This window comes from Amblyomma mixtum, chromosome 2 (genome assembly GCF_055824585.1).
Source record: "Amblyomma mixtum isolate Tamu chromosome 2, ASM5582458v1, whole genome shotgun sequence".
In the NCBI taxonomy this organism is placed as follows: Eukaryota; Metazoa; Arthropoda; class Arachnida; order Ixodida; family Ixodidae; genus Amblyomma; species Amblyomma mixtum.
In genome coordinates, this window is record NC_143013.1 from 219183162 (window position 1) to 219210723 (window position 27562).

The following is a 27562-nucleotide window of genomic DNA, read 5'->3' on the forward strand; positions in this document are numbered from 1 at the left end:
TGTCACGTTTTTACCTTCCATGCCGGGTTCTTGAGCCTCTCAAACAACATGGCGGGTCTTGAAAGTAATTTAAGCGAGGAGATGGAAGCAAACCACGAAAATAACCAAGATGATGCTATGTCTGATGGCAGCTCTGACTCGGAAGGTGACGAAGACATCGATGCTGAAGAGGAGAAAAAAATCGAAGAATTGCAAGGAAAGGTACAAACAGCAACATGCGCTACTTTCGTGTGCCGGACGCACGTTGCCTTGTTGACGTTTAATGTGCGGGCGCAGCGTTGTTATTGCGCCTCCTAATTTGTATGGCAAAGTTATTGCGATCGAACGGACAGTTCCGGGGAGTGGCAGTTGTCACTTGATCGCTGTCATTCGCAACTTCTACGCAACAAGTGGATGCAGTGTTTCTCCGCACTTCGTGTATGTTGAGCAGATTTAAAAGTGACTACGCATTCTTATCTTGGTTTGCGTTCATGAGCGTTCAGTGCCATAGACCTGTACCGTCGCGTACCGGTGGATGGTCCTACTGTTCTGCTCCCTTCACTTGTCTGGCTGGAAGCCGCGTTCCTTGCGTGGCACCAGCCCGGGATTTCACAATAATCCGTACACTGCTAGCAAACTTGATGTGCATTTACTTGCAGGTGACTGCCAATCCATACCATTATGACAGCCACATAGCTCTGATCGCCTACTTGCGCAACACCGGGAACCTTGACAAGCTGCGGGATGCGAGGGAGGCGATGGCCAAGGTCTTCCCTTTGACACCGGGTAAGCCGGTGACACACAGGCAGCTTGGTAGTGCCTTGAATAGCTATACGTCTCCCTAGCGCAGAATTGGGTTTTCACACCGCAGTGCGCTCCATGATATTTACCGACAGATCTGTGGCTGGAGTGGATCAAGGACGAGAGCAGGCTTTGCGAGAGCGACGAGGACAAGGAGAAAGTGATGTCCCTGTTCGAGCGAGCTGTCCAGGACTACTTGTGTGAGTTACACCCCGAATTGACTCCATTTTTGCAGGTGTTGTCACAGATATCTTCTAGGCGCTGCGGGGTAGGTGGGTACGGCGAGGGCACGTACGGTTGGCCATTGCTCGTCTCATATGGTACAGTCAAAAGAATGCTTGCATGTGTACATAAAGAGACTTATTTTGATGGTACTTCTAAAAGCGTGGGTGGGGATGTCGGGAGGCCATGTTTTAATGCCCTCCCTTTAATGTGTGAACTCAATTCCAGTGAAGACGAGTGAATTTTTGTGTGGATGAGGGTTGTTCGCCTGGAGATACCAGAGCACCGGGCCAGGCCGGGCTGTTGAGCCGACAAACAGTGAATGTGGGTTCCGCACTGCCTGAACTGGCTCCTATTTGTTTTGCTTCATTGTGCTGTAGCAGCCACACTTCTGTTGTCAGAGTGGCACGTTAGCATTGGGCCCCAACAGTTTAGACACATACCAGGGAAGTTGTCTGCAGGTGCAATATTTGGCCTTAGTTAGGTGCCAGAAGATTTCTGCAAGATCCAACAAGCAGCTTATATCATACTTGTAGATTAGATGGGAAGAAGGCCTGCAATAAAGTAGTATGGAGAAGTCTTAGAGAAAAGATTGTTCCAGAGAAATATGTCGGGCATATTCAGGAAATGCATTGACAAGGAAGGACAAAAGTTTGCAGCTGCCTTGATGAAACTGGAGTTTTATATGACTGTGGGACTGCGCCATGGTTCTACACTGAACCCTTTCCTCTTTAGTATAGGAATGGATGACCTCACTAAGCAGGTTAGAGAAGTACCATGCAGCATACTCTGTGCTGGTGATATAGCATGGCACTCAAGGATAAGTGAGAGTGCAAAAGTAAAGGCTGGTTCATATGCAAGCGACTGAGCCATTGAGCGGCGCATCGCAGCGAAAATTTCCAACTTGTTTTAACCTCGTCGCTCACCGCCGCAATGACTCAAAACAGGTTTTTCTGCCCCGGTGGCAGGATTTGCTAGAATTTTCGCTTGCATGTGAAAGAGGCTTAAAGCTGGAGACCTGAAGGAAAACACTAGGAGTAAGGACTGAGAATCGACAAAATACTACACGGCTTTATAATCTAGGAAAAGTGTAAACAACTAAGCCTGCAGGAAACCATAACCAAGATAACAGTGTATTTCAAGTTCCTTGGCTCAGTTTATGAAAAGGGGCACACGGCAAGGGAAGTGACCCATAGAATCGAAGCAGGATGGAAGAACTGAAAGGCTGCTTCAGTTGTCCTTTGTGGCATGAAGATCCCTATTTAGCTGAACGGCCACATCTATGGAACAGTGGTGAGGCCAGCAATGCTGTATGGAACCGAAGCGATACCTGTAAAGAAGGCCAGTATGCAAAAAATGGAAGCTGCAGAATTGAGGATGCTGAGATGGATAGTGGAGTGACAAGAAAAGACTCAAAAACACAAGAAAAGACACAGAACAGACACATATGAAGGACAGTCGAAGTCACAGATGTTGAAAGAAAAATCCAAGAAGTAAGGCTGTGGTGGTTTGGTCATGTAATGCGGACAGGACAACGAATACATTGGAAAGAATGTGATGAAATGAATGGTGGGAAGAGACCCAGAGGATGTCCTAAGGAGAAGTGGCGATATGATGTGGAGGAAGATCTAAGGATGAGAGAGATCGAGGGGGAATGGGTTAAGGATGGAGTGAAATGGAGAAGGGTCATGAAAAACAACGACAGCATATCGAAATGGGACAAAGCTAGTATAGGAAAATTGACAGCTACAGTAGTCGCTGAGTGGTGCCCATGGACACCACTTGCAGTTGTGCCTCTTCTTTTTGTTGTTGTTAAAGCATGAATTGTAGTCCTGGCTACGTAGCTCTCATTCTTTCTTTTTCATGGCTGTTGTTTTCCCCCTGCACGGCCCCTCAGCGGTGGCCCTCTGGCTGGAGTATGCGCAGTTCTCCATTGGCCTGATGAATGCCAAGGAAGGGCTCGACCGGGTGCGGCGGGTGTTTGAGCGTGCCGTCACTGCTGCTGGCCTGCACGTCTCCCAGGGTTCCCTTCTTTGGGAGGCCTACCGCGAGTTTGAGGTCTGCCTCCTGGCTGCTGTACAGGTGAGTGGCCGTTCACGTTACATGCTCATAGTTGACTCTTATATGTACAGTCGAGCGCAATTTGAAGGTGATCACTTCAGGCTTAAGCTAATCAGATTAAACTGCTCGAACACAGTTTATTGTCGCAAGAACGCTGCAGCAAATACATGTGCTTAGCTAGCCGAAGGATTCCTCTAACCTGCACTGTCATGTCTGTTGTGGACTAAGTCACCGTCACGCCAGGAAATATTCCTTAATTCATTCCAGATTCCAGCCGGAATAAATGTGGTAACCTTCAAATCGCGCTCGACTCGAGGTGGTAAGTGCCATAAGTGATTTCCTGGGAGAGCTTACGATTTGATGGAAGCCCCTGGAATTGAAAAGTCAGTGTGACCCATTGCATTATGTGCCTCGGACCATCCATTCAGCATGCATTGAAGTAAGGTGGAATATTTGCTAGTGGGCTTTGGACCAGTACACAGGCAGCTGAGGTGTCACTGAGATGCCAAAACCTGGCGGTTGGTTATGTGTCGAGGGGGTGTTATGTGCTGAATAGAAAAAACAAGTTGCGTATCATGGAGGCTGTGGGGAACAGCAGCATAAACACACACACATGTTATCCTGTTGGAGTGCTAGAAAGCAAATGAACGCAGCATCTGTGGAGCATTAGTGTAGGTGAGGAGTCGGTTGTCCCATGTTTGTTAAAGGTTAACCATGTAGTAGTAAAACCTGTCTCTGTTCCCTGCAGTCCGGTGCCAGTGAAGAGAGTTCACAGGAGCAGCGGGAGCAGTATGTTGACCAGCGGAATCGTGTTTACAACCTCTTCAAGAGGCAGCTCTCAGTGCCACTGTTTGGTGAGCTCTCTTCTCTCTGCACGGCTGTCGCTGTTCTCAGTGCGCTCTCTTTAAAAGTGTTCCAGCAGGCCACTGCTGCTGTGCAGCTCTGTGCGTGACATATATTCTGTTGTGGTAAAACCTAATAAATATGGACTTCAAGGAAGTGGAAAAAATGCCCAATGTCCAAATTATCTGGAGGTTAACCCATTCCGGTCATTTGTCCGGCATTGCCTGACAGTGGGTAACTACCCGTCCAGTCAGTTGTCGGGCACGGCCTGACACAACGTTTTGCCTGCTGTTTTTGTTCGTAAATTCGTGCTCCATCTGGTTAGATTTGTTCTAACCTGTGGATTAGCTATTTGGCTTTTCTATCAAAGGATGGCAGCACCATACCGCTGGAAAATATTTTTTGGTCACATGCTTTTGACGTTATCAATAGGCGCCAAAAATAGTATGTGACATGAGTTCCGTTCCGATAGGCGTATTTTACGGAAAATTGTCTGACAACTTTGTAGAAAGCGAACATGACTTTAGTGACGAAGACAACTAATGTGCTTTTTTCGGCACAAGTTTCAATAGCGAATGGGAAGAGTGCAGATGCACAATCAGCAGCAAAAACACACCGGGAAGTGACTGTTATAAATTATGCACTGACGACCTCCAGAACTTTTTTTTTTTCAATGAAAACTGAAAGAGATACGTTTTCAATAAATGTTTATAACCAATAAATGTTTATAACCAAATCATGTCATGGCACTCCCTTTCTTTGCGAGGGGGGTAGAAGGTCCAAAAGAATGCTGACCGGTGCGGTAGTCAGTTGGCAAATGACACCTGACTGGAAAGGATTAAGTTATCAGGTTGATGGCAGAACAACTGTCAAAACCGCTTGCATCATGCTAAGTTTATTTGATGAAAAAAAATAGGCAACAGCCGTGTGCTTCTGAGGCGGAAACTGTTGAGGATTCATGGTATTTCACAATTCCTTCGGATTACTTTAATGCATTTCACACTATTGGGAAGAACCACTGCTCTTTAACGGTAAGGGTCTTCGCAGCCTCTTTCATTGTGCAGTGCAGTCACGTGCATGGCAGAGGTGCACGAGGAGCAGTACTATGCAATTCAGGCCCGAGAGCGAATATTTGGACGATTGTTGTCCAAGCTGGTCATACCTTCTTTTGCCACTGAACAGGTGTTTGTATCAAATAAAAGGTACACAAAAACACAGACAAACCTATCCTGTTTTTGACGTTTACAGTGGGGAACACTTAAGTTGAGCAGAAAATTACTGCATTTTCTCACAGCTGCCAAGGGCATGATACGTGTGTGAAGCTTTCAGTATTGTGAAATAAGTGCCTTTAGAAACCATTTGAATGCTTCTAATTTACTTCGATTCATCACAGTGAGTGGCTACACGCTCATTTCAGTTAAATGAACATTTCCTCAAGATTCCTCGAAATTCATGCCGGTGGTATTTCACTGTACTTATTTCAGGAGCAATGATGTTTTCTCAGATATACTACTGCCCTGTGCTAAAGTGAAAGCTACCTTTGTTCACAGGTGAAAGAAAGTTTGATCTAGCTTTTTTCTGCCACTGTGAAAGTTGTCGCCGGCAGTACATTTGTGACTGAATCTAGCGGCATGCATCTGACTCTTCCGAATTTTAGTTATTTGATTCTTTGTACATGGATCCCATACCTTGCTAGCATACTCTAGTGTGGGGTGTACTGAAAGCAGATTGGCTGTTGATCTTATTTTTAAAAGACAAAGCTTGAGCTTTCTTCTCAGCTAGTAACTTTGTTCATGCATGCTGCAATGCTAATCTTTGTATGACGTGTAAATACTAAAGTAACTAACTCGTGCTACTGCATGCTCTCAATAGATGGGCATTATATTTTTGTTTTTCGGGTTATTGCTATGCAAATTGTTTTTGCATGGTTTAGTAAGGTTTTCTCTCTGAAACAGCAGTCATGGCTAGTGTTTAGGGCCGTATTGAGGGAGGCCCTATGTTCACGACCTGAAACCTTTGACCTGATTCTGAAAAATAGACTGAATGTGACACCCATGCGAGGCCTGTCTGAGGGGCCATTTATGTAGCTTAAAAGCAAGACGAGGACCAGCAATGATCTCTCGAGTGACACCTGAAGTTATATATGACACTTTGCACTGTGCGCTTTTATGAATTTCATTCTGTTTTTTAGACGCGACTGATTACGCATATGTTTTTTGTCAGTACCAAGGTAAACATTTTCTTTAGGAGGTTGAAAGTGTGGAGTGCATTGAATATGTTTTGCAGGTCTAGGCAGGTAGCTTCAATGCGACTTCTTCCAGTGTGCGAAGGTGTAAATGGTTTTTGTTAGCCATGCAGCCCTTGATAGGTATTGTCTAAAGTCATGTTTATTCCAAGTGGAAGTATTTGAGTTCTGCAAATAGTTGGACGTCTTTAAGATAGACCGTAGTCCAAAAATCTCACAGCGTGTGCACATTATTGAAATGGTCTCCATCTTCAAAATTGTATTTGCTAAGCAGTAAATATGGATAGGGTGTACTCATACCATTATACTGTCAAACAGTAAACTATGTTGTTCTAAAAATGTTGTGAAGATACTTGAAAGATGCTTCACTACCAGCCTTCGAGGGGCATTTGCCATTGCAGTCCTGACTTTTGGCTGATGCTGTTGGGATTGTGGTGTGGCCATTTTGTTGCAGAAGCAGCCCTAGGCTAGGTGTGAGTGATTTCAAGAGTGTGAGACAGCTACTGCTTTCCTTTCCTCAAATACAATTTTCATTTTCTTCATTATGGCCCCTCTTTCTTCTTTCACTGCCACTTCCTCCCGTCCTGTACAGTGTGGTTCAGGTGTCCATGAATTACTGGGCCATTTCCTTTCCTCAAAAAGTGTTGCATACAAAGGGCAAGGCATGGTGCTGGCAGTGCTACAACACACTGTGCCATTAATTAGCAGTTAATTAGCAGTTAGTCACCAATCAGTAATTAGCCATTAATGAGTAATTTGTCATTACTTAGTAATTAGTACATAATTATGTGTGAGATCATCCGGTGGTGATGTCACCAGTGCCACAGAGGCAGTCAAAGTGGTGCCGCACACTTTAGACAGTCAGAGTGCCCCCTGAGATGCGGCCGCGCACTGCTTGGGCAGTTCTACTCGGGATGGCCATTGGTCAGATCACAGCCAATTTTTTTTTTGTGCTGGCTTTTACACCCTTTTATTGTTCCTCTCAGAAAAATGCAAAAAACAACGACCAGCAACGCCTTGTGGGGCTCAACACCAACTGTCTGTCCCCCCTGTGGCTTGTGCAGGCATGGAGAAAACGTACCAGGAGCTGAAAGAGTGGAGCGAGGCGCCCATCGAGTCGGCCGTGGAGCAGCAGTACAAGAAGGCCAAGCTGAAGCTGGACAAAGTGCAGGAGTACGAGACTGCTCTGGTCAGTGTCGGGGCTCGTTGCAGAGCTTTGCTTTTGTAAACTGTTTTGGTAGCGTTGAATGAGCACAGCCATTTTGAAAACTTTGACTTTGACAGGTGATGCAAAGGTATTTCTTATCGCTGCTCTACTGGAATTCTTTAGCAACGGACTTCTCAACGTAGGGGCCCTTTGGGGCATGCAACGTAATCTTCGTGCACGAGCTTTTTATTTTTCGTGGTTTGAAGTGCGGCCGCTCTGGCTGGAGTAGAATGCGCATGCCCGTTCCAGCCTTCAGCCTGATTGCCATGTCCACCAAAACCACGCAAAGTCTTACTCTAGTTTTACTAAATTGGCACCTCAGTGCTTGCAGGGTATTGCTTTGTAGTTTCTGAGCTTTACTGTGTATCGCCCAGGTATTGAAGGTGTCATATAAAAGCTATCAACTTCCAGGACTTCATAAATAGTCCCTTGTCTGAGCACAACAAAACTGCTCACAAATATGTAGGCAGGCGCAGTAAATCTAGAGAATAATTTACGACTTCTCCATCAGTGAATGCAGCATTGAAACCACCGAAATTGTAAGCTCTCTTGCCATTGTGGTTAGCTTTTACATGAATTTGTTGTTCAGGAGACCTCTTGAATCTCTGGTCGCTGGTCTACTTTGACCTTGCTTTGAGGGACATGTTGCAAAAGACCGTTTGTTAAAGCGAGGTGGAAATTCGTGCAGCTGTACGAGCTGAAATGAGAAATTACTCGCATTTTTACACTTCGTACCACAGGTGAGACGGTGGGCATTGTGGGGTTAATCCAGTAGTCCTGTTTCTCCTCCCCTACCTATCTTTTTTCCCGAGCAGCTGTGCGAGGACACTGGTGTGCCTGACCTGTCGCTGTACCTGCCCTACCTTGAGTGGGAGCAGGGGCAAGGGGACCCTGCCCGCATCCAGTGCCTGTACGAGCGTGCCCTGGCCCAGCACTGCCTGGTGGCTGACCTGTGGGAGCGCTACATGGCCTACCTGGTACGAGCTTTTCTTCCTTGGCCGCACACGTACCGTATATACTTGTGTAAAGGCTGCATTTTTCTCCCTCCATTTATGTTGGTGCACCCCATTTGAGATTTTTGTGCAGCATAATGTTTTGTCCTTTCTGGTGCGAACGCCAAGCGCACAAGACGAGTTAGCAGTGCTGCGGAACTGCAAGGTCACGGTTCTAGGTGGAGACTGGTGCTTGGGATGAGGCATGCGTGGTGTAATGATCGGAGGCCCAGCCAGCGGGGAACGGCGAGCCAGTCAGGCGCCGTCAGGTATGCGGCCGAAAGCGCTGCTGTTTTTCGGAGAAGACGCAAGGAAAAGGGTTCCTGGGGGCGGCTTCTGGCGTCGGCGGACAAAGGCTGTAATCCCCTTCGCCGGCGATGCTGACTGCAGCTCTGGTGCCGAACTGTGCTCCTGGGGACTGGCAGCGGAAACAGGCGAGCCAGTCGGTCGCCATCAGGCTACTGCGACGGAAAGCGCTGCTGTTCGGGAGAGACAAAAGAGACACTGCGTGGGGCGACGACGTCGGCGTACACAAAGGCGTCTAATCCCCTTCGCCGGGAAGGCTGAGCGCGGTGTTTCTCCCGGACTGCCCGTGGACTGACTGAAGAGACCCAGTGGCGACGACGGCGGGGGCGACGGCGCCACCAACTCATTTCCCTCGTGCGCCGTGAGCAGCAGACAAAGCGGAGGGGCAACACGGCTGATTTGTCCCTTCCACCGAACTGAAGAGGTCACCGGTGCGAGCGGTCAGCGCTCGCGTCCCCATCGATCAGGATCGTCACTCAGCAGCGAACGACCTTTGGGCCTGGTCAAACAGTTCGCGACTGAGAGACGCCAAGTTCCTCCTTGCCCGTGTGTGTGTGTGTGTGTGCGGTGTGCGCGGCCACGTGGGGAGGGCGGAGCCTAAGAAGACGCTAACGGCCCATTGGACGCTCAACCAGAGATCAGATTCCCTGGCTGGGTGCCTGGGGAATGTGAACTGCATTTAAGCAGCAATCTCTGGGGTGCCAGATCATCCTCCCCCATTTTCTGACTTTGGTCTACTTGCTACTGTACAAAATGTAAAATAAACCTTCCAGCTTGCTATTTCTCCCGAAGGCTTCTCTCCGTAGTCTGGCTGCTTCGCCCTAATGCGGTGAAGACCCTGGTCCCGATCCCTGAACACATCAGTGGTCATTGCGTGTGTCGCAGGCAGTTATCGTTTGTGAGCTCCCAGTGTAACATACCATGTAGGCAAAATTATGCGCATATGAAGCAATTCTTTTGGTGATCTTTTTTTTTTCTTCTAATTACCTCCCAAGTTGGAGTTGCGGCCCTTGCTCCGAGACGGCCCTTACACGAGTATATATGGTAAATCTGTTTCTTTTGGTCGTTGCGTGTGGGCATTTGGGGGTTTGTGCAGAGCTAAGAGGTTTGCGGTGATACGGTGGCCACAGCTGGCGAAGGACAGGGTTAATTGTAGAGGCATTGGAGAGGCCTTTGCCCTGCATTTAGCGTAGCCAGGCTGATGATGATGATGAGTTGAAAGTGCTACTGGAAGAGCTCTCCACTTCCAGATTTTTTTTATGCATGTGAATGTTCTCTCGTGCATAGGGAAACGGAAGAGCAGAGACTTCTGAACTGTACGTGCATGCCTGCTGTTTCTCATTAAACATCTCCTTAGTCTGCTGCTTGAACTGGAGAAAACCATATGACGGCAGACCACTTTAAACATTTGACGGCATGAACACATTTTGCCTGTTCCCCAGATCAGTGGGCCAGAAACTTTGTTTGCTCATGAATACACGTGTGAATGGGAGACTTTAGCTGCAGCCCCGGCTTGTCCTTACAACAGTCCGTTGACTGGGATTGCTATGGTGAGATTCTGGCTTTGCGCCGCTGCGGTGGCTCAGTGGTTATGGCACTCAGTTGCTGATGCGGAAGACGCGGATTCGATTTCGGCTGCAGCAGTCGCATTTCAATGGAAGCAAAATGCCAAAGGCCAGTGTACTGTGTGATGTCAGAATAGGCTAAAGAACCCGTGGCGGTCAAAATCCCTTGTAGCCGGAGTTGCTTCGGGACATTAAGCCCCACAATACCACAAAAACAGACCAGATTCTGGATTGGCTCCAAATATACTTGCCAAACCATGCAGGCTTTACTTGGCTGTCTGTATAGCAGGGGACTTTGCTCTCAGCTATGAATGGGCCTGCTCGTTGCCAACTTTATGTGAAGACTTGGATCCAACTGTGTTTTTGGCAACTCCATTGATGATATTTGCTGTTCTGGCTTCCAAGCCCTGCTTAGAGTGACAAGGCAGAGCTGTCTAAGAAGGCACTCTGTAGTCTTCATTCATCCTTACTTAACGCTAAAGCTGTAAGGGTGCTTTCTTTCAAACGCGTGGCATTGGCATGTGCACTTTTGTTACACTGTAGATTGTTGCAGATTGTCTGTATAATGATGTCTCTCTATGGGCTTCTCCTTTTTGATTCTGCTGTTGAGTGGAGCTCATAATATGCGTTGTAATATCTCCCAAGTGAATGGTATTGAAGACGCGAGGTCTCCTTTGTTGCTTTTGCTACTCTAAACACCTTGTGCTTTTGGGAAGCGGTCTTTGGAGATGATGCTAGGATTGGTGAGTACCTTTTTGTTGGTCTCATGAGGACAATAAACAAGTAGTTGGCGTCATCGTTCAGGGTGGCGACTGCGCCATTTTGTTTCGCACGCTCAGTTTTGAGGCCCCACAGTGTTGTTCTGTGAGGCTGCATTTTTGGCTGTATGTATTTGCCCGTATGGGCTGTGTGGGTTACCGTAGCTCTTCCGCCTTGTTCTGCAGGACACGCAGCTGAAGGTGGATTCGGTGTCCCTGCCCTGCCACGAGCGGTCCGTACGCAACTGCCCCTGGTCTTCCAGCCTTTGGGCCTCCTACCTCAAGGCCCTGGAGCACTCGCATGCTTCACACGATAAGGTCAAAGGTCAGGCGGCTCTGCTTTTATGTTGTCAGATTGTGTACTTGCAGCATTTGGATTATACTTGCATGAGATAGAGAGGGGAACAGTGCTTCGTGTCTGACTGAGAATCCTTCTTCTTGATCCTTCTTCTCCATGGTGAGAAAACGAAACGGAACCATGGCAAAACTAAAGCTGTCAATCCAAGGTCGGAGTAATAATACGGAAAGAATACAAGAAAGCAACCACGCAGTTTGCTCACAGTCTAGGTTAAGTAGCACATCTGCCTCCTAGGTGGGGATTTTTTCGTGGCCCCGCCACGGTGGCTCAGTGGTTACGGCCTTCGGCTGCTGACCATAAGGACACAGGTTGGGTCCCGACCGGGGCGGCCGAATTTCAATAGAGGCGAAATTCTAGAGGCCACACGTGTGCTGTGCGATGTCAGTGCACATTAAAGAACCCCAGGTGGTCGAAATTTCCGGAGCCCTTCACTACGGAGTCCCTCGTAGCCTGAGTTGCTTTGGGACGTTAAACCCCAGTAACCTATACCTAACCTACTGCGTAATTTTTCAGTTAAAAAAATGTGTCAGATGGCAGCAAGACAGCAATGCACTTGATGTTGATACAAACTCATGGTGCTGACTGCCATGTTTCCTATTTTTTCTCCCCCCCTCCCTCTTGCAGAGACTGTGGAGCAAGCTTTGCAGGCTGGCTTCAGCCAGGGTCAGGACTACCAGCGGGTTTGGCTGGCCTTCCTCGACTACCTGCGCAGGCGCGTGGAGGCCAAGTCAGCCACGGGGGGTGTGTATACTGCTACTATATACTGCTACTACTACATTGCCTGCTTTGGGGTTCACAAATTTGGAATTTGCACTTGCAAGGTCATGATCTCTCCTGACGATTATGAGAACAAGAAAAAAGAAAACAAAAAAATCTAGTGGCAGAGACCTTAAATACAGTCGCCAACCGACTTTTCGGACTTGGCGGGACCCGAAAAATGGTCCGAATAATCGAACAGTCCGAAAAATCCGTGAACTTCAAAAAATAAACTTTTCTGCGAAAAACCGGCTTTCAAAATCGCGAAAATCGCCGCTTCCCATGTTCCGCCTGCAAGCGATACTATTAGACTCTATCTGTGTCATAGCCGTGCTTTCCTCATGGCTGCGCCCTATCACATCATACCAGATAGTGAGACGCGGCCGCGGGCATGCTGCGAATGAATGCACTCGCTGCGCGAAGCAAGAACAGTCGGTTTGCATGCAGCAATGACGTTCGCGAAGACCGAGAGGTAACCCACGGGAAGACTCGAGCGGAAGCGAGCGCCTCTGAATGCAGTCCCCTCTCTCCCCCTACCCCGTCTGCCGCGTTTGCTGCTCCTTTCAATGCGATCGCGCACCTGTTGTAGGCTATCTCGATGGCAATGGAAAGCATGTCATTATCTCGAATGGCAACGATGGAGAACAAATAGCCAAGCCTATTCAAGCCAGTCCGATTGTGCCCGCCGAGCTAGCCGAGCCGATTCCGTTTAAATCCAAGATGGCGCCTTTCACGGTGGCGGCAAACGGGTAGGTAGTAACAGCGATGCCCGCTAGCGTCTATATTAGGTTGAAATAACAAAATTTCGGTTGAAAAACGATCACCACAATATTGTTGGCGTCTATTTTAGTCCGAAAATTCGAACGTTTAGACACCGCCAAGTCCGAAATATCGGTGAAAATGTACACGTTCCTGTGAGCTGTGCGACGGTTCCTCAGCGAAGTCCGAAATATCACGCTAGTCCGAATTATTGGAGTCCGAAATATCGGTCGGCTACTCTATTGGTTGCACTACATATTTATGAACAAGCTGTCACCTAGTTTCCTGGTAATGATTCCAACTGGTGAATTGAGGATGAGCTGTAGTGGGAGCCATGAAAGAGGCAGTACTCACAGCTTGTTACTTCTAGTGCTCTTGCTTTTGATTATGCGGTATGTGTGGCTTGGTTCACACAGATTCTGCATTCCAGGGTGATCCCGATGCAAAAAAAGGCAGTATTTGGAAGGCACTTCTTGTTTACGTTTTGACCTCAAATAGTTGCTCAATGCACAAATGCGGATTCATGAATCAAGTTTACTTCCTCACGGTACATTTGGAGCGTTCAAGTAAAGCAACTGCTACTGCTTTCGCAAAAGTGCGGTGCCTCATTGGCGATAGTGACGCTTTGAGAGCAAGGGCTTGTCCATGAACACTCGCTCAAATAGTGGTAGTAAGAGCTTCCTCTGTTTTGCCATAGTCAGTTCAAGTTCTGATATTTGCGTTTGGCTGCAGTAGCCAGTAACTTATGCAGTCAGGGACTGGAACGTAAGTGCGGGTTGCTGCCTCAATCAATCAATCAATCGATCGATCAATCCAATCAATCAATCCAATCAATCAAATTTATTTCAGCTTTTTTTTTTTACAAAAACTGAGGGCGGCAAGAAAAAAGCAGTCATTACGACCGCTTGACAAGCCTCGCCACCCCTAGCCCATTGACATGCCCATACTCCCATCGAGGGAATGCGAGGCTTGACTAGCCTCGCATTCCCCCGATGGGAGTATGGGCATGCCAGTTTTTCTCTACTCCTACTAATCTCTGTTTGTGTGGTCAGGTCTGGGTCTTGCATTTCTTCACTTGCAATTTGTTCACTCTCCTTTCTGGAACAGGCAAGCTTTTTTTCTGCCCTTTCTACTGACAGCGTGCTCTTTTCTTTTTGTGCGCGCTTGAATTGTGTGTTTGTGACGACCTAAATGCAGCAGTGGTAATAATTGCCTCTGCAGATGAACTGCTGGCTCCCCACCTGGAAGATCTGCGAGCAGCTTTTCAGAGAGCGGTGGAGCACCTCACCCAGTGTGAGTAAACAGTGTGGCCGGTATGCTCACACTTTCTTCCGCTTGCACCACTTTCTTGTGCTTTCATTTCCCTCTTCAGAGAGTGGCCCTGTCAGGAGGGCTGTGAATGCCTTGCACTGTTCGCTATCAGGGATTCAGTGTGGCTTAAGGGGGGACATGGGTCTTAATGCATTTTTTTTTATTTAGGAACCAAATGCAATGAAACTGCACAGACTTATTCAGTTTTTTCTGCTGATTTCAAATATGCACTTCGTTTATTTCTAGGCCAATTAGTTCCTGAGATATTAATATATATCATGCCATTGTCTGCTGAAACAATAGAAAAAAAAATGGGCCACCAGAAATTTAATTTTAATATGTGGATAGATACTACAATGTGTGAGGAATGCAACGCTGGAAGCAGTTTTCAGTTTTTTTGTCCGTGTGGACAAATGGGCTTAGTAGTTAGTTTCATGTGTGTCGTGTTTTCTGGCACTGTGTGTCTGGTTAACTCACTTGAAAACTAGCTATTAAGCCCATTTGACCACATGGACAAAAAACTGAAAACTGCTTCCAGCGTTGCATTCCTCACACATTGTAGTATCTATCCACATATTAAAATTAAATTTCTGATGGCCCATTTTTTTTCTATTGTTTCAGCAGACAATGGCATGATATATATTAATATCTCAGGAACTAATTGGCCTAGAAATAAACGAAGTGCATATTTGAAATCAGCAGAAAAAATTGAATAAGTCTGTGCAGTTTCATTACATTTGGTGTGTAAATAAAAAAAATGTTCTAAGACCCATGTCCCCCGTTAACCGAGAGCTGGAGAGGTCCTGCATTGTGTCTTTCGCTCAGTTTGGCATCCATTCTAACAGGCTTGCATGTTCTCAGGACCTATATGTATACTTGTGAGGGGAAAAGGAAGAGATGTCTAAAAATGTGGCACAGTGGACTGACAATTTTAGCTCGAAGGGGAGCAGTAATTTCAACTGTGAAGATTTCGAGATGATGGGAGCCTTTTTGGAAGGTCTGATGTCGACGGTACCAAAGCACCAGTTCAAATGAACCGGGTTCCCCGAATTGAGTGAGCTTGAATTAATGAGCGTCCACTCTACGCTAATTAAAAAATGAGTAAGCATACCAGTTCATTGAGGGGGTGTCATTTTGAAAATTGGAAAGTAAGCTGTTTAACTGGAAAATGTTGGGTGCTTGCAGCACACCGTATGTGTCTTTTAAATGTGTCCATGAAAATTTCAGGGAAATGAGCTATGTTTTACATTGATCTAGGCTCTTAGAGCTAGTGATGACATTCTTAACCCAAAAAGTGATTTTGCTGCTCAGCACAACTCCTTGATTCCTTGCTTGCTTATTTTTAGAGTGCAGCTCTTAGGTTTCTGTGGTTCTGTTTTTGGGCGTCGCCTGTTGTCTGTTGTAACCAGTAGTGGACACCCTTTAAGCTGTGGAGTTTGGAAAGGAGAGGGTAAAAGCACAACCTCCTCCCCTCCTTAGCAACCAGAGCGCCAGTGGGGGGGGGCCAGCCAGTGGGGGCACAGTTGTGCATAGCAACCATGTGGTCACACAGTAGGGGTAGAACGAGCACGGCGGTGGCAGCTACACTGCCGCTCCTTCGCCAGATGTCTGGTTGCAGTTGAGTGAGTGAGAAACATAGCTCCGAAGTGGCCCAGTGATTCCACACCAAGCGGTTTGGTTTGGGGAAGCAGCAGCAGGTTGACCACAAGGCTTTCGCCAAGCACACTTTAGAATTTCCAGTGTGTTCGGTATTTTTTTGAGGAAAGGAAATGCGCAGTATCTGTCTCCCACAGCTGTGAACTATTGGAAAGTGGAGGGTAAAATTTGTAAATTTGTTTTTGAGGAAAGGAAATGTGCACTATCTGTCTCACACATCTGGGTGGACAGCTGAACCAGAGGGAAGGGGCATAACTGCCCTCTTGGAACAGTGGACACCTCAATCTTGCTGTAAGCTAAGTGAATTTGTAAGTTGGTTTTTGAGGAAATGTGCACTATCTGTCTCACACATCTGTGTGGACAGCTGAACCAGAGGGAAGGGGCATAACTGCCCTCTTGGAACAGTGGACACCTCAATCTTGCTGTAAGCTAAGTGAATTTGTAAGTTGGTTTTTGAGGGAATGTGCACTGTCTGTCTCACACATCTGGGTGGACAGCTGAACCAGAGGGAAGGGGCATAACTGCCCTCTTGGAACAGTGGACACCTCAATCTTGCTGTAAGCTAAGTGAATTTGTAAGTTGGTTTTTGAGGAAATGCGCACTATCTGTCTCACACATCTGGGTGGACAGCTGAACCAGAGGGAAGGGGCATAACTGCCCTCTTGGAACAGTGGACACCTCAATCTTGCTGTAAGCTAAGTGAATTTGTAAGTTGGTTTTTGAGGAAATGCGCACTGTCTGTCTCACACATCTGGGTGGACAGCTGAACCAGAGGGAAGGGGCATAACTGCCCTCTTGGAACAGTGGACACCTCAATCTTGCTGTAAGCTAAGTGAATTTGTAAGTTGGTTTTTGAGGAAATGCGCACTATCTGTCTCACACATCTGGGTGGACAGCTGAACCAGAGGGAAGGGCATAACTGCCCTCTTGGAACAGTGGTCACCTCAATCTTGCTGTAAGCTAAGTGAATTTGTAAGTTGGTTTTTGAGGAAATGCGCACTGTCTGTCTCACACATCTGGGTGGACAGCTGAACCAGAGGGAAGGGGCATAACTGCCCTCTTGGAACAGTGGACACCTCAATCTTGCTGTAAGCTAAGTGACAGATGTGCACTGCATGCTTTGGCATTGACAACATTGTGACAGATGTGCACTGCATGCTTTGGCATTGACAATATTGTGACAGATGTGCACTGCATGCTTTGGCATTGACAATATTGTGACAGATGTGCACTGCATGCTTTGGCATTGACAGTATTGTACGGGAAAGGCTGCCACCTGCCAGGGTGGCAGGGTGGTTGGGGACTTTAATGCAGATATAAGGACAAGCGGGAATTTCTTACCACTTATGTGGGAGAACATCATGTTCCTCTCGCTCTCGTAAGTTATGGCTCCCACAGCTGTGACAACCTCGCGAAATACTTGCACAGACCTTGCAGACCTCACTTGCGCAGACCTCGTCTTTGAGAACCAGGCATTGGTGCAGCAAGTAGAGCATATATCCATCTATTTCTCCGTCCACAAAGCTCCCTTCATGACAGTCAAGAACTGTTAGTGGAGCGTTTCTTGAAGAAGGAATATGGGGGAAAAATAATCGGTTGTCTATAGTTGTACATACATGTCTTGCTCGAAGTCTGTGCCTTGTTACTTCCTGGTGCTCAAATTTCGCATCAGGAAGTAACATAATAGTCGGCATTTTTTTACTTATTTATTTATTTAGTTATTATTTTTTTTTCAGATTCAGCAACAGATGGTGACATATGTAGCCCCGTGCTGAAGTACTGGGCAAAAGTGGAGGCAAGTGCAGCCACAAAACTTTTGTTGTTATTGCCAAGCCAGCATGTTGTGTTTTTTTTTTTTTTTAGAAGCCACCCTTGAGCAGTGTTTGAGTACAGTAGTATTGTGAGGCTGTCTATTGGAACTTCTCTTTTCGGGCAACAACGTCCACTTTTCTTGTGCATATGACCCTAACCTATTTCCGTGCATCTCTTACCTGTAGATATCGTTTTGTGTTCTGCTTTTGTGTTAGTGCACTTGGCAGTGTGGCTTGTTTGATTTGAGCAGTGCGTAGTGGAAAACCACTTTTTCCTACACGTTGTGGCTGAGATTGCAGACTTGAGCAGGTTGTAAATGAGAAAAAAATTTTCAAAGACATGTTACGTTGTTGGAGTTACTCCTTTCTATATGCTGATTTATGTCAGTTTTAATATTTAAAAAGTTTTGTTCCAAACATGCAGGTTGGTAAGTTAAAGCAGAGGCCTGGGCTTGTTGGTACAGCTTGGAATAGGAAATTACCATATATGCTCGTGTGAGGGCCACCCCCTTCTTAGGGCCGCACCCCCAACTTGACTGCCCGCGATTCTAAAAAAAAAAAGTCAGCCAAAAGAATTGCTTCATGTGCGCATAATTTGTCGACATTTTGCCTTTGCGAACACGGCAAGCATGCGCCAGGCAGGAAATTTGACGTGGACAAGAAGTGTGTCCGACTATGGTGCAACCAAATGGATGCATTGAGGAACACAAACTGCAAAAAGCACGCTTTCCGAGGCAAGCCTTGCAAGTTTCCCGAACTGGAAGAACCGCTCTGCTCTGTGATGGAAGTGCGGAACAAAAGCTATGCGTTGACAACGGACATGCTGCGCGGCTTCTTTGGGATGAGCATGTACCAGAGCACAGCACCAGCTTGGGAGTCGGAAGACTCTGCGAGTGACTAAACATAGAATAAATGCCGCTCATTTCCTGATTAGTGTTTTTGCTTAAAGGAAAAAAGATTTTTTTTATATGTCGCATATGTGGAGGGCCGAAAATTGGCTCTCGAATCCGGAAAAAAATAGCGTGCTGCCCTTACTTGCGTTTATACGGTATATACGGTAACACTCAGGCCACGAAGTCAAGCAGATGACATGCCAGAAAAGTGTGGCACTGTGTGTCGTTGACTTCACTGCCAATTCGTTGCTTTGCATTGTCATTTCTAATTCCAAGATGTAGAGTGCACTAGCCCTAGTAATTTTTCTTAGAAGCCTGCTTCCAGCACAGTGGTAAGCTGTGTTGCAATGGCACAAATCACATGTTACCCAGATGTTGTTAGTTGCAGCTGTTTTGCCTTCTATATTCATGTGAACTCGCTCAGACAACGTTTTATCTTACCTGTGTGGCTATGCAGGTGCTTTTGATCACTCGCTGGTTAGCATTATCATTGCATTTGTTACATACCTACTTATGCAAGGGTCGGGTATTTTTTCTCTTGTTTGCGATTTTGATGATATCATCAGATAAGGTGTTTTACCAGGTGTGTGAGAACTCCTTTATTTGTGTCGGGTGATATTGTGTAATATTTGGCGCTTGGTTGCAGGTGCCTTTGTCGGAACCATGGCCATTACATCTGAGTCACTGTTGTCATGCCTTATTGTGTTTTAAAGTTCTTGTAACCTTAAAGCTTTTAACAGTTATGTGCACCAATAGCTAAAGGGGCAGCTTACATTCTCATCGGGCATGAAATGATTAGGTGTGTATGGTATGGATTCATTATTTTCTGGATTTCCTTTTGTTTTCTTTTTCACACATATTTGGACTTCAGTTTCAGCGTGGATTTCAATTCCAGCATGTCCCTCGATCGAGTTGTGATAATGTGTGTCGGCAACTTGTTGTGAGAGCAGTGAATTGAAAGCAGCTGTTCTTTACATGGAAAGGTTTGCCTTTTGTGGTGGCAATGCAGGCCAAGCTGTGCCACAACCTGCCCAGAGCCCGCGAGCTGTGGAATGACATCACCCACCAGGGGCGGGCCACTGATGCCCAGACGTGGCTGGATCACGCAAACTTCGAGAGGTGCCTCCTTCTTTCTTGTTCTCTTGTTTTTCTTGAAGGTGCACTGAAGAGGAATCTGAACTTGTCTTTTTGCCACGGGAACTCGATCTACACGTTCCGAGCATTCTTAGAAACTGCGACGTATTGCCCTGTGTGGCCGATTTCCCTAATTAAATCGAATTAACGTCCGGCTCCCGCCTTTATTTTTTTTAATTCTCCCCGTACGGTGGGCGGAGTCGACCAACGCGTGGATTGCCTTGCAGCCAGCTCCGTGGAGGCTTTGCTTTATGTTGTTTTTTAGGTTTCCGTGAATAAATAGTTTCATTCGCAGATAATATAGCCGCAAAATAAGCCCGCAGAAATAAAAATACGTGCAGTCTATTTGCTTCTACGGATTACTACGTATTACTCCGTCGATGGCAGGCGGCAAGCCGCCACGGGGCTGGCTGAAAGGCACTCCACGCGTTGGTCGACTCCGCCCATGGTACGAGGCAGAATTAAAAAAAAAAAAAGGCGGGAGCCTGACGTTAATTCGATTTAATTACGGAAATCGGCCACATAGGGCAATAAATCGAAGTTCCTAAGAATGCTGGGAACGTGTAGATTGAGTTCCCGCGGCAAAAAGACAAGTTCAGAATCCTCTTCAGTGCACCTTTAATGACTGTGAGGGATTTCTTGAAGTAGTCCAGGATGCGGAAAGAAAAACTGCCAAATGTATGTTTATACTGTGCTGCCTATCACGCTAAACTCAGCGAAACCTGTCACTGTGCTCCTGCCCTTGACTTTTGCTAATGCTAGCAACCTACAGTAGAGTCGTGTGTCGTGACGTGACCAGATGTTGACAGTCTGCACTATTGATATCTGATTTGTCGACGTAGTCTTCATTGAGGGCTACTTGCATGGCCCGGTGATTGTCTAATCATCATCATAATAAAACGGGGTAATATCTGTACCAGAGGCAATTAATGCTGAGCTGAAATAGCATCACTCCTGGCTGGAAAATGGCCCAGGCTAGGTTGAAGCATGGAACAAGTGGGGTGTGCTGTCATGGCAAAAAGATCTGTTTACCTCATGGAGTTTAACAACCTTATCAGCTGATGTGCGCCCCGCCGCGGTGGCCCAGCGGTTATGGCGCTCGGCTGCTGACCCGAAAGACGCGGGTTCGATCCTGGCTGCGGCGGCCAAATTTCGATGGAGGCGAAATTCTAGAGGCCCGTGTGCTGTGCGATGTCAGCGCACGTTCAGGAACTCCAGGTGGTTGAAATTTCCGGAGCCCTTCACTACGGCGTCCTTCATAGCCTCAGTCGCTTTGGGACGTTAAACCCCAATAAGCCGAACCATCAGCTGATGTGCGGGTTAGTGTGGATGGCAGGCAGTTCACTTGAATTGGGCATGCGTGAACCCGCCATCTTTTGGCCGCAGGACCTTTGGTGATGACAAGCACTACCGCAAGGCCCTGCTGCGTGGCATGTACGCCACCGTGGACTGGCCCGAGAGCCTAGGCGACCTGCTGCTGCTCTTCGAGAGGGAGGAAGGCAGGTGCCTCCAGGCTGCATCCATTCTCGCTCCCCATCTCCCGCTTTCTTTTTTTTGCTCTCGGTATTCTTTCTGTTCACTCTCCTTCTTAACCATTTTCTACTAAGCACAACTTCTGTCCTGCTCACATTCCTTTCATAGGGACCTCTCTTTGCATGGTGGCAGTGCGTCCACTTTTGGATTAATTTTTATTGTAGTTATGCTCTGTGCACATTGCATGTTTTCATACATGCGGCATCTACTATAATACCTCATATTGCTGTTTTCAGGAGGATAGTCATTGTATTGCTGTGTTCTTAAGCATTGTGATAAATATTGCTGGCAACAACATTGTGCAGCTATCCAATCTGTGAAGAAGCATGTTTGTGTTTTGGTGTCAGTCTTGGGGCCTTGTTCATGCAGACACTGAAGTGTCAACACATTTGTTTGTTGCTCAGTAACAACATTTTATTAATGGTTGGTACCAGACAGTTTCTCATCAAATGCTTCTTTAAGCCCCCAGTGTTTACTGGCATTCACCTATGAGTTAAACCATCAGTGGCGTGCTACTGTATCAGCTGGCACATTGTGATCGTCTGTAGCAACTGTTTGCTTGTGCAGATTGTGGTCATGAGTGTCATCATTGTTCTTGAACAGATGTAATTTGTGGCTAGGTATGTTATGCTAGCTTGTGCATAGGTCTTTCTCCCTCACTTTGCCAGAGGTGCAGTGCCTTGCCGAGTGTTTGCCAACACAGTTATCTGCTCTGCAGGGACCCTGGAGACCCTGGATGTGGCAACAGAGAAGTACAATGCCCACATGCGGAGGGTGCTCGACAAGCGAGAAAAGGCAAGTGGCAGAGTGACCACTTGGCACATGGCACTATTGTGACACGTGCTTGCTTAAAATCGCACTCTTTTAGTTCATGTTAATGCATTTGCACTGTTTGCAGACAGTGGATGCATCTGATAAAAGTTCTGAATTAACCCACCACGGCGACTTGTGGCTTGGGCATTTGGCTGCTATGCTCAAAGTTGTGAGGTTAAATCCTGGGTGTGGTGGCTGCGTTTTGATGGAGGCAAAATGCAATAACGTCTGTGTGTTGTGTGATACCAGTGCACATTCAAGAGCCCCAGGTGAACGAGAGCTCTACACTATGTACAGCATCTATCACACCTTAAGTGCAATTTTAACATTAGACCCCTCACACTATTCTGAAAGTTGTCAATGTTCTGCAATTTGTACAATCAACCACCACATTGCAGCAACATAAGCAATGATAGCAGGTTTAATAATGATTCCTGTTGGCTATGTAAAGTGTGGAAATTAGGCAATTTTCTGGATGTCTAAGAACAGTAAAATTGTAATCAGTAATCATACTTAATCACATGCAGGTAATCAAAAGCAATATTCACTGTCATTTCATCATGCATTGCAGGGTCAGCGTCTGCAGTTAGAGATCTTTCAGCACTCCTTATGCATTACTGGCAGCTGAAACTACCACTTTGCTTCCATGAATACATGGGGAAACACAGTTTGTGCAGCCGTGTGAGGATTCGATGTTCTTGTGCTAGCAGAAATGGAAACTAGCATTAGCATTGACATTTCTGCTCTCTGTATCATGTGTGACGTACTGGGTGTTACAGGTTTAAAGGTTTGATAAATTAAAATTTTTTTTAAGTAATGGAAAGGAAATGACGCAGTAGCTGTCTGGTGTGAGGGAAAAGGTGAATGCAGGAGTGAAAAAAGAAAGAGAGAAAGAGGTGCCAGAGTTGAGGGCTGCAGAATAATTTTGACCATGGGGGGATCTTTTAACATGCACTGACATCACACGGCACACTGGCACCTTTGGCGCTTTGCCTACATCAAAACAGGGTTGCAGCGGCTGGGATTGAACCTGGATCTTCGAGCTCAGCTACCATATGCTCTAACCACTGATCCACTGTGGCAGGTACAGCAGTTGGCTGCTTGACTGATAGGCTCTCTATCTTTGTATGAGTCTGCATGTAGAATCTCAGTATGTAGTAGTTTCTGCGAGATCTCCATTCCAACAACAATTAAATTTACTGACATGTACAGGAGGAGATGAGTGGTACTCTTTCAGCCTTTTGATTGCACTGTAGACAGCGTACTAAGGCACATACTAATCTCATATTAGTGAAGGCGATTGAACTCAATGCTGCAATTGATTCACAAGGCCAGCTCAAAACCAGCCTTTTTATTTGTGTAACAATGGCTTTTTGTACCTCGAATGCGTATTTAAGGTCCTTTCAAAGTCTCACATTTTTAAGGACCCGGCCATTGGCAGTTTTGTTCTAACCAGTTTTTAAACGCACACGTTTGATTTCTTGATATCAAAAGTGGTGACTTTATTTCCTTCTTTAAGTTCTTTATGCATGTGAACCGGTACCTTATGTTTCCCCACTGTAAGTGGTGCACCGTGGTTTTCAAAAAGGAGTGCTATTTTTAGGTGCCTAAGATATTGATGTAAAACTCTTGTTTGGGCGAGCTGATTCATCTTAGAAAGGGTACGTACTTGCGAAAAGAGGATGGGACACAACAAAGGAACACACACGACATGTACAGAGTGCATGTCATGTGTACATGTCGTGTGTACATGTGTGTACATGTCGTGTGTACATGTGTGTACATGTACTACATGTCATGTGTGTTCCCTTGTTGTGCCCCGCCCTCTTCGCGCAAGTATGTACCCTTTCTAAGTTATTGAATAAGGAAATAAATGCTAAGTTCTCCACAGATGAGTGAGATGTGAATAATTGTTGTTGCTTTTGCCGCTTGATGTGTCATGGTGTCGTTGGTTTGGAGCAGGCAGCTGCTCGGGAGGCTGCCCGTGAGGCTGAGCTGGAGTCCCAGAGGAAGAGCCACAAGGCCGAGAAGAAGGCCGAGAAGAAGGCTGAGCGCAAAGCGGAGAGGCAGCGGGAAGCTGGGGCCAAGGTCTTCCAGAGGGAGACACCCGGACAGCAGACCAAGAGGAAAGCACAGCCCGCAGAGGGGCAGGACGGCAGCCAGGTAGGGAGAGCACAGTCCACATAGCGCAGAGTGGTGGGGCTCTCTAAGCGTAGCAGATGTCATGTGATTGATGTGTGCCGCTGATTATGCTCCGATTCCTTGTGGGGTTTTAACTGGGGAAATACTTTTCCCCTGCTTAACCGCGGCTGACACAGTTCAAAACCGCGCGGACCCCACCTCGTGCTCACGTACGCTACCGAGCGCGCGCTGGGCCTTGCTCTGAGGGAACAAGGGAATGACACTCTGACTGACACAAACAAGGCATTTATTGCTACTACTACAATAACGCCAGCTAGCAACAAAATACACTGAGGAATCGAGGACGTCCGACTCACCAGCACGGTTACGAGCGAATGTTCACCCAAGCTAGGGCAAGGGATACTTCGCAGCTGGAGAGGACAAGATGCGGGGGAACGTTCCTCCCCACGAGGCTTCGTGCCAGCCAGCGAAGAGCGGAGCCTCGCGTTGAATGTCAGCGCGCTTCCCTGGTCCCGAGCAGAAGAGGGCTGTCTCCCCCCTGCGCACGCGCAGCATACATGCCATCTGTGGCGCTGGTGTCGCTGCGGCGCCAGCGCCCTCTCTTGTTAGTTAAATTAACATGACTAAAGAGGCTGCATTGCGGGAAGCAAACCACAGGGGACGAGTAAAGAGCGTCCCCACATCCTTTGATGGACAGCTACTAGACAGAAAGGTGAATGGCAGGCATGTCAGTCCATGAGCTATTTCTCCTGCTTAGACAGCAAAAGAGACAGGACTTTGTGTGCCTTCTGCGCGAATGCAGGCTTAGGGCTCAGGAATATCATGTTGTGATAATTCACACCATTAGGACCTGAATTTTTTATCTTACAGGACAGCTAAATCAGTCATGAGAGTGCTCACTACGTGCTTACGGATTGGGTCGCAACATGCTCTATTATGCGAGGCATATTAACATAGGTTTCGGGCCTTCGTGCGACGCCCGGCGGTGGCCACCATTGACCTTCAAATGAGATCACATGATGTGACGTCACGTGATGACGTCACACCGGCTGCAGATGGGGCCTCATATCGCGCCGTCGGACATCGCCCGGCGGTGGCCACCATTGACCTTGAAGTGAGATCACATGATGTGACGTCACGTGATGACGTCACACTGGCTGCAGATGGGGCCTCATATCGCGCCGTCGGACATCGCCCGGCGGAGGCCTCCACGCTTCGGTTCGCGCCGTCGCGCGCGACGCGGCGGCGGCGCCACCATTGCTGCATCACGTGATATGTGACGTCTCTCCAGGGATGAAGCAGCGCGCGCCCGCCGTCGCGTCAGTCTCTGTGCCCGCAACCGCGCCAGCGTCTTTGTGCCGGGCGTGTATGCGGTCAAGATGCCTCCAAACGCTAAGGACGTTAATAATAAGAATGCAAAACGAAGGCTGCTTCGCATCCACTGGGCTTAACCTTGATAAGCCTCCAACTTTCTTTCTTTTTTGTCACTGGCACTGAACTACAGCTGAACTCAGATATATCGAATAGATAAACTTATCTGTAAGCTAGAAGCGAGAATGCATTGCCCCATGCTACTGCTCGCTAGGCATTGCCGAGCCTAACCTGCTTGAAAGCTGCTGTTATAGTGCTTCAGAACTAGGCACTGCCTGTCATACGATATCTTATCCTGCTACCATTACCATATTAAAAACAGAACCGCTCATTAAAATTAAGGTACAATTGTCTTCTGCAACACCTTTGGCAGTGAAAGTGCGCCACGCGAGGGTCATCACCAGGGTGTCGAACCGGCATTTTTTCGGGTTCGGTTCCGGTTCGGGTTCACGCCTTTCGGGTTCAGTTCCGGGTTCGGCTCCAGAGGGCCATTCCGTTCCGGTTCGAACCGGTTCGGACCGTCCCGAACCGGTTCAAACGGGTTCAAACGGGTTCAGGACAAAAAAAAAAATAGAACGCAGATGAGTTTCAGTCAATCTTGCTATGCGTTTTCTTTTTTCTGGCACATCGGTATAAAAAAATGCAAAGATTTGTTTACGAGAACATAAAACTGTGCCAGTTTGTAAGGGTTAATGCTTAAGAAGCGCAGTAAACAGGACAAAAGGGAGACTGGAGACGACACAGACGCTGACTAACAACAGGTTATTACATTTTCGGAAAAGTATATGAAGGCGCAGGACACAGTGAACAATCCAAAAAACAGAACAACAAAGATTAAAAATAAAACCATTATACTCCGCATGCACATCAATGTCGAGTCATGACATCTGTTTCAACGAAATTCGAAGACTATCTTCCATAGTAGACAGCACTCCCCTATCTTCTGGACCACACACAGTTGCCAAGAAAGTCTGACTCCTTATCTACGAAGTTGATGGATGGTGAACAAGCACGCTCATCTGCTTCCTTCCTTATCATAAAGGCCTCCACCATCTCGCTACCAATTCGATCAGGGTGAATAAGCAGGAGACTTGTCTTTCTAAGTGGGGAAGCAATGAGCATTTGTTTGAGCATCACAGATGGGGGGAAAAAAGTAGCGGTGTCGTACAACTTGGCTTTGCATTGCAACGAGTGCAACAATTGCTTCCCCCAGTAGATAAGACAAGTGTCGTGTTTAATAACCCTGTTTGCATATGTAGGGAGTTGGTCGAGGCCTATGTGATCAGGAAGGAAGCAGATGAGTGTGTTGCTTCAACATCTATCAGTTTGGTAGATAAGGAGTCAGGCTTTTTTGGCAATTGGGTGAGGTCCAGGGGATAGGGGAGTGCCGTCTACTATGGAAGACAGTCTTCGAATTTCGTTGAAAAAGAGTCATGACTCGACTGTGATGTGCATGCACAGTATGGTTTTTAAGTTTTAACCTTTGTTCTGTTCTCGGGGTTGTTCCCCGAGTCCTGCGCCTTTGTACACTTTTCCCAGGATAAAATACTCAGTTGTTAGTCAGCGCTCGTGTCGTCTCCCGTCTTCCTTTTGTCGTGTTTACGGCGTTACTTAAGCATGAAAAAATTGTTTAATGCGCGATGTTCTCACTTGACCCATTTTATTTATTGTCCGCAGCAAAAAGACGAATTTTCGGCAAGAGCCGCAAAATGAAATGAACTCAAAATTTATGAAAACCGGCTATGTATATGCTATAATCCACCTTATGAGGTGTGAGGCGGAAAGCCGGTGGATTTTGCATCTACAAGACCCTCCTGGTTGAGCAGTTTGGAAGACCTCGTCATGCGAGTAATAGGTCTCCCTTGAAGCTTGAGTCAGTTGGGACTTTCTCGCACGCATTGCACATACGGGGCCCCAAGATTGCCGCCGCATGCGCCCTCTACGTTCCCGCGCACTACTGAGAAACGAAACTGTCATGTATCAGCACCTACATACAGACGGACACATTTCCGTCGACCCGAAACCGAATTGCCAGTCCCCCCTCCT

At 47.0% G+C, this 27562-nt stretch overlaps 1 protein-coding gene across 1 annotated transcript in view; it reads left to right on the forward strand.

The window, feature by feature from the left end:
• The first annotated feature begins 43 nt into the window (after positions 1 to 43).
• Positions 44 to 27562, forward strand: part of LOC149362609 (spliceosome associated factor 3, U4/U6 recycling protein-like) — a 64551-nt gene continuing 37032 nt past the window's right edge. Inside the window, exons 1-15 of the mRNA XM_089573120.1 lie at positions 44 to 201; positions 639 to 765; positions 876 to 980; positions 2900 to 3084; positions 3812 to 3917; positions 7216 to 7340; positions 8174 to 8335; positions 11166 to 11304; positions 11962 to 12078; positions 14074 to 14145; positions 17556 to 17614; positions 19533 to 19642; positions 21044 to 21156; positions 21909 to 21989; positions 23970 to 24166. Of these exons, the coding sequence (XP_089429246.1) occupies positions 49 to 201; positions 639 to 765; positions 876 to 980; positions 2900 to 3084; positions 3812 to 3917; positions 7216 to 7340; positions 8174 to 8335; positions 11166 to 11304; positions 11962 to 12078; positions 14074 to 14145; positions 17556 to 17614; positions 19533 to 19642; positions 21044 to 21156; positions 21909 to 21989; positions 23970 to 24166 (1851 nt within the window). The 5' untranslated portion in view covers positions 44 to 48. The remainder of the gene's footprint in view (positions 202 to 638; positions 766 to 875; positions 981 to 2899; positions 3085 to 3811; positions 3918 to 7215; positions 7341 to 8173; positions 8336 to 11165; positions 11305 to 11961; positions 12079 to 14073; positions 14146 to 17555; positions 17615 to 19532; positions 19643 to 21043; positions 21157 to 21908; positions 21990 to 23969; positions 24167 to 27562) is intronic.